This window comes from Gorilla gorilla, chromosome 16 (assembly GCF_029281585.2).
Source record: "Gorilla gorilla gorilla isolate KB3781 chromosome 16, NHGRI_mGorGor1-v2.1_pri, whole genome shotgun sequence".
In the NCBI taxonomy this organism is placed as follows: domain Eukaryota; kingdom Metazoa; phylum Chordata; class Mammalia; order Primates; family Hominidae; genus Gorilla; species Gorilla gorilla.
In genome coordinates this window covers 93,716,150-93,727,006 of record NC_073240.2, presented here as the reverse complement: position 1 = coordinate 93,727,006, position 10,857 = coordinate 93,716,150, and the positions used below count along the sequence as shown (strand labels likewise).

The window sequence follows — 10,857 nt, the reverse complement described above, 5'->3', positions numbered from 1 at the left end:
ATATTCATGCATGTTTCATTATGGTAAAAAGACATGTTTATATATTTTTGAGTATATGCCCGGTAATGGGATTGCTGGGTCAAAGGGTTGTTCTGTTTTAAGTTCTCTGAGAGTCTCCAAACTGCTTTTCACAGTGGTTTTAACTAATTTACACTCTCACCAGCAGTGTATAAGTATTTGAAGGTCCATTTTCTATTTTGATAGCTATTTGCAAATTGTCCCCCAGTGGAGTGGCACTGCTTTACACTCCTACCAAGAATGTATGAGAATTCCTGTTTTCCCACAACCCATACCTCATCAACCCTGGGTGTTACTACACTTCTAGATCTTTGCTCAACTGATAAGCAAAACTATTATTGCTTTAATGTGCATTTATTCATTTCTTATCATTTAAATTGGCTTTTACTCATTTGCGAGGAAAGTTGGGCAATTTTTCACATTTTATTATGCTTAAAATTCATTTTTATGTATTTTTGTAGAGACTGGCCACAGAGATATTTATATTTATGTTGTTTCCTTGAAGGCTTCTGGCTTCAGCATCACGCAAAGAAAAGCCTTCTCAACTTTGAGGTTTTAAAGTGATGCTCCAATAGAAAAAAGATTAAATAAAGCATTTCTGGAGTGATAAAGAAGGTCAAGGCTGTTCCATTTTCAAGCATTTGGCTTGTTCAGAACTTTTCAGGAATGCGTGTCTTGGGTGTAGAGTGGCATAAGTGTATTTCTTTCCCATCTGGATGCCTGGTTAAAATGGTTGTTCACCCTTCCATTGAACAATTACGAACAGCTCCAATCTCAGCTTCTGGTGAAGGCTGGAGCTCCCGATCTGAAGGGTGAGGTCGGGGCTCTGATGGAAGCCCCTGCAGGATGGACCCCTCTTCCCGATGTTGTTTGCCACCCATTCCTAGGGCCTTGTCGATCCTCTGTAGGTAGCTTCCAAATACCAGCTCCTCTGGGTCTTGTTAAAATCCTTTATCAATGCCCATCTTTCTCAGCAGGGGTGACCTTTAACTCAGCTTTGCTGTCACTACCTGACTTGGATAACCTCCAAAGGAAGGTTGCCATGGCGATCCAGCATTCAGCTCAAGCAAATCTGGTTTCTGTATCTTATTAAATGTTCCCTAAAAAGGAAATCACACCGAGACACAGAAGACGAGGTCATTCGCATGGAGCCATAATGTTCTGTCACCCTCTCCCCCTCCCCAATTACCAGCCTGTCCTCTACCATGAGTTGAGTCATTGCCCCTCTTCTCCTTTTCCTAATCTCAGTTGTCATGGTGAGTGCTTAAATTTTAGGGGGTGGGAGGGGTATGGTTATGGCAAATGTCAATCTGCCTTTCAAAAGACGTTTTTATAGCTCAAATCTAACACCACTGGCAAATGTCAGAAGTGGGTGCATAATGAGGTCGTGTTAGAGAGGCCGATTGGATGGATGGATATGCTTTTCTTCTTTTTATTGTGGCATTTTCTCTCTTTTCCTGGGGACGCTGTTTTCACCATGACTCTCATTAAATTGAGAGATAATCTCCTTTAAACTACAAGCTCAGTGCTCCTTGCTCTGGGAGAGCAGCTGGAATGTACAATTGCTGCTGGTGGCTTTCAGAAGGTTATTTTGTATTCACTCCGTGATTAAAAGAAGAGAGGAGAAGGCAGGCAATATGGGCACCCGCAGAGTTTGTGGGAGGGTGGACCCGGCTTTCAGTCCTTTGGTGACGGTCAGCCTGGTGAAAGGGATGATCAGGTATCAGGGAGGATAAAGCCACTCTTGGAAAGGGTAGGGGCTGCGGTCAGTCCTTGGGCACGTCAGTGGCCTTGGCCTCTAGAGGCAGAGCCCCACATCTGCTCCGGGTGGAGGGGAGGCCTGACCCTCTGGCCAGTGCACAGAGAAGTGGAGGGTGCAGAGGAGGCAGAGGAGGAGGGAGCTTTGCTGGGTGGGGGCCTTACCTCCTTCTGGAAGGTGGTCCCCACTGTATTTGTCTGCTAGGGCTGCCTTAATAACATTGCAGTCTGAGAGCCGCAACAGTGGGAATTTATTGTGTCTCAGTTCTGGAGACTGCAAGTCTGGGATCACGGTATCAGCAGGGTTGGTTCCTTCTGGGGCCCCTCTCTCCCTGGCTTGTAGGAGGCCATCTTCTCCCTGTGTCCCACATGGGCTTTCCCGGGCATGCCCATGTCCTCATCTCCTTTCTTTTTTTTGAGACGGAGTCTCGCTCTGTTGCCCAGGCTGGAGTACAGTGGCACAATTTCAGCTCACTGCAACCTCCGCCTCCCGGGTTCAAGTGATTCTCCTGCTTCAGCCTCCCGAGTAGCTGGGACTACAGGTGCCCGCCACCACACCTGGCTAATTTTTGTATTTTTTAGCAGAGACAGGGTTTCACCATATTGGCCAGGCTGGTCTCGAACTCCTGACCTTGTGATCTGCCTGCCTCAGCCTCCCAAAGTGCTGGGATTACAGGCATGACCCACTGCACCCGGCCTCCTGACCTCCTTTCTTACCATGTCACCAGTCAGATTGGATTAGGGGCCACTCTAATGACTTCATTTTTACCTTAACCATCTCTTTTAAGGCTCAGTCTCCAAATACAGTTCTATTCTGATATATTGTGGGGTAGGAGTTAGGGTTAGGTTAGAGTTTTGGTGGGACACAATTCTGCCTGTAATTCTTAACTGCTTCTGCCCAGCCCTCTGTTCTGGGCCACTCTTGGTCCCATGCTGTATTTGAGAGGAATAGCCAGAAGTCTGTTCTGCAAGCATGCCTCAGCATTGTGCAAAACCAAACAGTGTCTGGGACTTCACATTTACGAGATGTCAGCTGCTGTCTTGATGGAATGCCAATAACATTTGATGTTCAACTAATACAATAATCTGCTGTTAAAAATATAATAAAATATAATATTCTAATAAAATAATAAAAGTTGTCAGTTAGATCACTTGTTATAGTATCTCCTAGCCCTCTGTTCTTCTCTTCTGCTGACTCCCCAGACCCATAATACGGTGCTTGTAGAATGATTAGGTTATTGTTCCACTTGATGAGAAGCTTCATCCAGGCACCATCCAGGCCTGTTTTTCTCACCCTGTATTTGGATCCCCTTTCACAGGGCCTGGTACATAGTGGGTGCTCAAAGGTACGTGGTGGATCAATGGAGTGATATGCATTCTTATTTTTTCCTCTAGGAGGGAATGAATGACCACTTGCATCAGACACTTTTTTGACAAGTCAGTGTCCAGCTTCCACACATATCTGGAAGATACCCACAAGCACCAAAGGGGCCTTCAGTTGAGGGGGAGTCCATCTCATCCAGCAGTCTGCTCTGACCCCAGAGCTAAACACTGGTTCTTCCCTTTTTTCATTTCTAGTTTAAAAAGTTTCATTTCATGTTATTTTTTAATTGGAAAATAATAACTGTACATATTCATGGGGTGTCGTTATTGTACCCCACGTATTGAAATAATGATATTTCAGTACATATAATGTACAGTGAGTGATCAGATCAGGGTGATCAGCTTATCCATCATCTCAAACATTTACCATTTGTCTGTGTTGGGAACATCCGCTATCCTCCTTCTAGCTATTTGAACCTATGTAGTATATTATTGTTAGCTCTCATCATCCTGCAGTGGTACAGAGCCCTCGGACCTACTCCTCCTACCTAGCTGTAATGTTGTTTCCTTCCCCCAGTTTTCTAAAGGACCAGCACAAACATTGATCTGTTTACAAAACCTCACCAAGGTTTGAAGAAATTACACAAAAGAAAACGAGACCTTAAAACTGGCACTGGGGTTTCCTTTCCATCAAAGCCCATCTCTGCTGTGGGCCCACAGCGCTTCTCACCTGCCATCATCCTCATAGCAGTCTTTTGCCTGAGTCCAAGTTATGAGGTCTCGCCCTCCACAACTGAGTCAGTTTTGTGTTCTCATGCCCTCACCCCCACTCCCACACACCTCACCCCTATTCTAGAGCCCCCGAGCCCCTGTGGGCTTATCTGGGCCAGGTTGGAGCCAGCAAAAATCAGCTAGCCTCAAAATCCTTTTTGGAGAGATGTCCCTGACCCTGTGGGAGTGACCGCCTTTGCCTTGATTATACCCCGAGGTCCACGTCCCAATACAGCATGCACATCTAGTTGCCCATCAGGCTCAGCATGCCTGCCTCAGGACACCTGCATGGGGGCTTAGTCCTTGCCCTGTAAGAGAACCACCAGAGTGGCCTCTACCCACCGCAAGGGAGGGAGCCTGCCCCCAAGGAAAACCACAGCATCTCCCCCAGAGCCTCTGGAAAGAAATTCCCTGGTCTTTGGCTTCACGTATTGGAGCATCAGAAATACTGGGTTCGGTGCCAGAGATGCCTGTATTGTAGCTCTCCTTATCCATAGCCTGGGACCAAGGTGACACTCTGAGACATTAGTGGACAGTGACTTGGCAAAGGGTGGTAAGATTGCTCAGTGAGAAGTGGCTGGCACAGGAATGGCATCAGTCTCTGATGCTCATCTGGGTGACCCAGCACACGTGCTGAGAAGCCCACTGATAGGCTAAGTGGAGTAGGGAGAAAGAGAGGGTTCCAGAGTCAGCCCCAGGTGGTCACTACACTTCCCATCCCCTTCCCTTCACTCCACAAACCTGGGATAAAATCAGCGCTGCTGGGTCAGGCCAGAAAGACAGGGCTTCCCCGGGGACAGGGGCAGTGGAAGCCCATGCCTCTCCCTTCCCTAGGCTTGCCTGCCTGGAAAGGGCTGAGGAACTGGGCTGAGGTGAAGCTGGTACCTGTGGTGATGGAACAGGCTGAATTGTCCACGTCACTCTCTCTCACTGTGTGCTAGGCACTACACTGGGGATTCCACACGAATGTTTCCATCCAGGTCTTATGGGCACCTGTGAGTTTACAAATAGATCAACGGGAGCTTCTGTGAGGCCCAGATCGCACTGCCAGGTTGAATCATGGCTAGAATTTTAACCCAGATCTCCTGACTCCAAACCTCACCTCTCGATGACTCCCACTTCTTTACCACTCTCTCTCCTAGTGGGCAGAGTCCTGGGGAGATGGTGCTCCTCTGTGGTTTTGAAAAGCTCATACCTGAGAGGTGATGACTGAAAAAATATTTTGGAAGTCTTTATATCATCAGTAGCAGCAAACTCAACTCTCTGAGTCACTGGAAGGACCTTAGAATTCTCGGGGCTCCCCTCCTGAGGACATGGTAAAAAGAGCTTGCAGCTGTAAGGATGGCAAGCTCCTTAGGAGCTCAGCACAGAAATGGCCGGGAGCTCTGGGGAAGGCCAGCCCTGCCTGCATGGGGAGGGTATTCTTTCCAAAAGTACCTGCTCTTCCTCCAGGTCACCTGCTGCTTTCTAAGGAAGGATCCTGTGCTGTCCCCACCATGACCATGGGCTTCCCTGTCTCCAGCCCTCTCAAGCTCGGCTCACCTTCCAAAGAGGGTGGACAACAGATCACACCACCTTGGGCTGCTGCAAGGTGGTCACTGGGAGACTGGTGTCATGTTTTTAAAAGGCGTTAACTGTTTTTGTCCCTTGATAATTCCTGTCTTTGCCTCCCATACACCACCATGATTATCCTGCATCCCACAGCAGCAAAAAATCATATCCAACAAAACAAAACCAATGAGCGGGGAAGCCTGCCTGAGCCTCTGCCTGAGTCACCACTGGTGACTGTGTTTCAGGAAAGGGCAAGAATCCCAGGCAAGCATCAAGAGTGGAACCTGGAAGCTGGGTGAGACAACAGCCAGCCCCACCCCAAACCCCAGGAGAGCAGAGTAAGAACCTTCCATCACGGCACAGAAGCAGGGGAGAGCAGCCTGCAGGGCATAAAGGAATGGAACGAAGGGGTTGTTGGTAAATGTCTAGGTTGACAGCTGACATCAAGGACCAGATGGTGCCCCTGCACCGGCACCACGTAAGTCTCAGAGTTTAGGTGCAGTCACTGGGAGGCGAGAGAATCCTGCATTGACCGAGGAAGACCTTTTTCTAGCCCTGTGGAGATGGCCCCAAATAGAAATAAACTTGAGATATGGAAAGAGGAGGCAAGTCTTATTACCCACACACAGAACTGGGGACTATGATTCATGTCAGCCACACATGTTAAAAGATTTAAAGGCCCTTTCTTCAGGCAGGAGAATGCTGGGCTTGTTTGCAGAATGGATGTGGGAAAGAGGGGAGGGGCCAGTCCCGAATCTGGAAGTGTGTATATTGGGGTTGGGGGCGATGAAAACAGGCTTATAGGGGGCAAGGGCAGAGTGGGGGTGGGGAGGAATCATGTGGCAGGAGGACATTGTTTGGCCTCTTTTCCCAAGGAAGGGAGTGAGGAGGCAGGGATCAATGTCTGAGCATAGAGTAAGTTTTCCAGGACATGGGCTCTGTTGCCAATTTTCTTTTAGAAGCAAGAGCTGGCTCCCAGCCTGGGCAAGCAGGCCCCTCTCCCTGGGACCACACTCAGCCCAGCAGGGTATCGTCGACTTCACATAGCTCTTTACTTATGCATCCTGGAACTTGCCCACAGTGGCACCTGCTGGGCCAGCCACTGACAAATAGCTCCTCAGTGAAGAGCTCTGATGTGTGTGCTCTGAGATCAGGAAACCAGAAAGACATTGTGCTAAGCCTCACACTGGGTGTCGAAATGAAGACAGAGAAGAAACCAAAGGAAAACAAACAAACAGAAAGAACCTTCAAAAATGCCCCTGATTTACCTTTCAAGAAATCCATATGTTATTGTTTTACTTAGAATAGATAATAGAAAACTAAGTAGCATCTTCTTTTAATTTCCTGACATGTTTCATCCCCATCTTGAAAGCGGCAGCAGGCGCAAAACAAGCGGATGTGACAACTTCCATGACCTCCTTCCAATCAAGCAGCAAACAAGGCACAGTCCCTGTGCACATGCCTTGTGGCCTGCTACAAAAGAAAGGCCACTTCTGTCTGAAGGGCTCCACTAATTCTTTCTCTTGGAAGTGATTCAGGCTTGGGTCCCCTTGACCTCCAGCATATGTGATTATCTAGGTTGGTATAGTTTGCTTAATGTGTGCAATTATAAAAATGGCTCTTGTTACCAATAAGCCTGGTAGCTTTCCACAGTTCTGCTTCCAAGCAAGAAATACGCATCCATGACTCTGAGTCTGGCAGGACATTTACAGATGGAAGGTGAAAAATGGCTCTAAAACAGCGGATTTCCAACGATGGTGGTTGGATTCCTTAAATTTCTTAGACTTTTCAGGGTTTCTCCTTATGGGGAGAAGAAGAGCCATGAGTCTCCCCCACCGCCACCTCCCCACCCCATGCTTTCTTCAAATGAAGGAATTCTGTTTGCTAATTTCATTTGGGGAAAAATAAAATAGGTTGCCAAAATAGTCTTGAAAACCATGTAACTAAGACAACCAAGAATGGATCGTAAGAAGCACAAAGCCTTCACTCCATATGGAAAAATGGGCAGTATGGGATTTTGGTACATTTTGGACTTAATCACTGCTGTCTTGATCGGAGTTATGTAATAAAATGTTAAGAAAACCAGTGTGAAGATCATTATTTGAAGCTTGGTCCTATCCAGGTGGGAATGATGACGTCAAGGTCCATGCAGGGCCTTGCCCTCTTCTTTGAATAAGGGTCATGCCTGGGGAGTAGTTGCTTTTCCTGGCAGCCCCACTTTGGGCTCACTAGTACTTCAAACAGCAGGCGAGGCCATCTTATCCAGAGATGCCACAGCTCAGATGGGTGTTCAGAGGGACAGCCACGCCAACTTTTCCTCTTTAATCTCCGCGTGGGCTGTGGGGCAGGAACACTGGCGTTTACATCCCAGGCTGCCACTTTCTGTCTTCATGACCTTGACAGCTTACTCTTTGAACTCCAGCTTCTTCATCTGTGAAATAGGGAGGACAGTGCCAATCTCATGAAGGGACTGTAAGAATGAACTCGGCCACCTGGTGCGTCACTTGTAGTGTGATGCTTGGCACAGAGCAGGCGCTTACCGCTTTGCAACATCTCTATCACCATCACCATCACCAGGAACTTGGGAGTGGGTAGGGTGTAGTTCAGTGACTGAGCAGTAGCTGGGGTTGCACATGTGCCCTTTGTGATATTCCAGTGCAACATGTGGCATGGAGGCACAGTACAATCATTCCAGGATTAACTCCAAATTCTCTAGTTCTTTCTTCATTTGGGAAGGGCCAGGTCTCCTGCCCACTGGGCCTGCTGATGTCAAGTGTCCCTTGGAGATTAACTGGAAGGGCATGAACTGGTCTTCCACTCACAAGATAACGACATGAGGCAGTTTTAAAAAGAGCATCTCCTTGAATTCTCCCTCTCGTCCTAGACTTGGGGTGTCAAAGCAGGATCAGCTGTTTCTGGTGTTGTGAACCCCTTGAAGTCTGGCTTGTTAAAGAAGTCGAAATGCTTAGTGGATTTCCTGGGGGGAATGGCTCAAAATAACTTAACAGAGGGTGGCTTGAAAGATGGAAAAAAGGCATTTTGTTCCTTCAAGGAGACTGTCAAATACTCAGTCCAAACACCCCCGTAACTAATTCATTACTTTGCACCAAGCAGACATCTTTTAAATTAGGCAGAATACAAATGAGTCTTGTTTTGTGCCATTAATTTCAATGGTTTTACACAATATTTGAATCACTGGCTTTTCTTCTCCTTTGGAGGCAGACCAAATCAGGCTGAATCTACTTGCATTAAAAGCCATTCATGGGACCCAGCCAGCCTCATCCTGCAGATGGAACACCATATGTTTTGGCTCGCCCCCCCATATGGAATAGTAATATGCAATCCAGGAATAGAATGCGCTATTTCTTTACATCTGCATTCCCGGTCACCTCCAACCCACAAGCACTTTCCATTCTGGACAGAGGTAGGCAAATTAGTCAGAAAAAGATTCAGAAAGATGCCGAGCATCTGAACGGATGGTTTTTGTTAACTCTGGTTCCTTTTAGACTCAAGACCTTAAATGTAATCAGCTCCAAAAGTTTAGTGCTCTATGATATGGTATTTGTAAGTATTCCATTTTCACTTTTCCAGGAATATGTTTGGCCTTTTAACTTGAAAGCATAATATTTGACTTTTTGCTATGGCTCTGGAGGCTCTAGAAATTGTGGGTTAAGTAGTCCATGCAAAGGCATTTGAAGCTGATTTGATATTTTTGGGGAAGATCTCAGGACGGAAGAGCAGGAGCATTGTGGCTCAGGAGATACTCTGGTAAAAATGGCATCTGGTCACATATACAACTAGAATAAGGCTTCAGTTTTTGAAAGGACTTGATGGGAGGGATGGGCCAAAGGTAAGTAAGAGGCAAGGGCTCCTTCTCCCATTAATTCGGGGTGGGGTGGTTGAAAGAGCACTGAACTGGGAGTCTGGTCTTTGTTGTTGACCAGCAGCGTGACCTTGAGCACACTGCTATGATATGATAGGAACATGATCTAATGATGTTCATTACCAATAAAATAAAGAAACTAGGTAGAACTGGTAATGGCAAATAGATTTTATCCCTCATGCCATCTTGCATTGGTGGGTACTGCCGAGGCTAGGCTCAGAGGCAGGGTGGTGAAATGAATTAATGCTTGCCATGAATATGTAGTCTGAGAACGAATGTGCTCTCCACTTATCCAATTCAGAACAGAATAGAATGTGTCCAGGGTCCCTTCTGGCAACACCATTTTTCAAACTATGATTCAGTTACTTCAGCAATTGACCTTAAGAAGCCTGGGCACTATTTGGAAACCTCTTAATGACTGAAGAAGGGCATTTCAGCTTCCCCATCACTCTATCACACTAGGAGAGCCTCTGTAAAAAAAACTCCTATAAACATCTGTCCATTGCTGTGAAGTTTTACTTCCTGGCTAGGGAAGAGTTCTAGCAACAGACTATTCAATGTCATGAAAACACAAATGCTGCTAATCTGGAATTCTGATTTTAATGTGGTTGTAAACCAGAGGCAAGGGGCAGATAATGGAATTTCATCTAGTTTCGGATTGCAAGATGTGGCTCACATTTCTTGCAGTTCTCTTAAGTTTTAATCAGCTATTATCATGGCTCTTAAGTTACCAAATATCTATTTTCTGGGACCTAGAGATTGTGCTGTAAGAAATTTGGCTTCTGAGATTGCCTGACCTTTATAAACTGTCACTGTAACAGCATGTTAAAACGAGACTCTCTGCTTCTCTTTTATGCAAGATGACCAAGGCCAAAATCTAAAACACTGCAGGCACGTACCCTCACATTTCAAAGCTTGCTAAGCATCTATTCAGGACTTGCCAATGGGGATGACCTAAAACCAGTGTCCTGACCCTTAGACTGTCACCCATCTCAGTGTAAAACCATCAAAATTGGCTACTGGAAAGAGAGGATATTTGGAGAGAGAGTTGCCAGTATGTGGTATGATTTGCTATTAAAACATAGCCCTAATCTATGCACTGTAGGGGACGGGAGGTAAAACAAGTGAGAGAAGCCATTGGAAGGTCCACCTGGAAAGCTAGAGAGGCATCCATGGAATTGAGGGCACAGTCTGGCCTGGAGTCTGACACATCTCAGATCTACAGACAGTTTTTCAGGCTGAGGCACCAGGGCTGGGAGAACTGGGGCTGCTGGGAGGCCATGTTGTGAATTTCCTCTGAGTTGAATGGTCGTGAGGGGGAGACTTGGCCTGGAGATGCCTTAAAAGGGACTTTGCCCAAGAAGTTCAACTGGAAAGATAATGAGACCCTAGCAAAGAGCATCTCTGAAGGGTCTTCAGAGTTCCCAGAAGCCAACAACTGGAATTGTTAAGAGGCCAGTTAGAGGAGGCATCTGCCATGGCTAGAGGCATAGGAGGAGAAGGTGGAACTAGGAGAGAGAAAAATGGAGTCTTCCTTTCCTTTTCCACTCTCT

General features: G+C 46.6%; 1 protein-coding gene across 1 annotated transcript in view; it reads right to left on the bottom strand.

Annotated features, from left to right (window-relative positions):
* Positions 1–358: 358 nt before the first annotated feature.
* Positions 359–10,857, bottom strand: part of LOC101138450 (uncharacterized protein C15orf32) — a 29,429-nt gene continuing 18,930 nt past the window's right edge. The window contains exon 3 of the mRNA XM_004056794.5: positions 359–1,118. Within this exon, the coding sequence (XP_004056842.5) occupies positions 1,076–1,118 (43 nt within the window). The 3' untranslated portion in view covers positions 359–1,075. The remainder of the gene's footprint in view (positions 1,119–10,857) is intronic.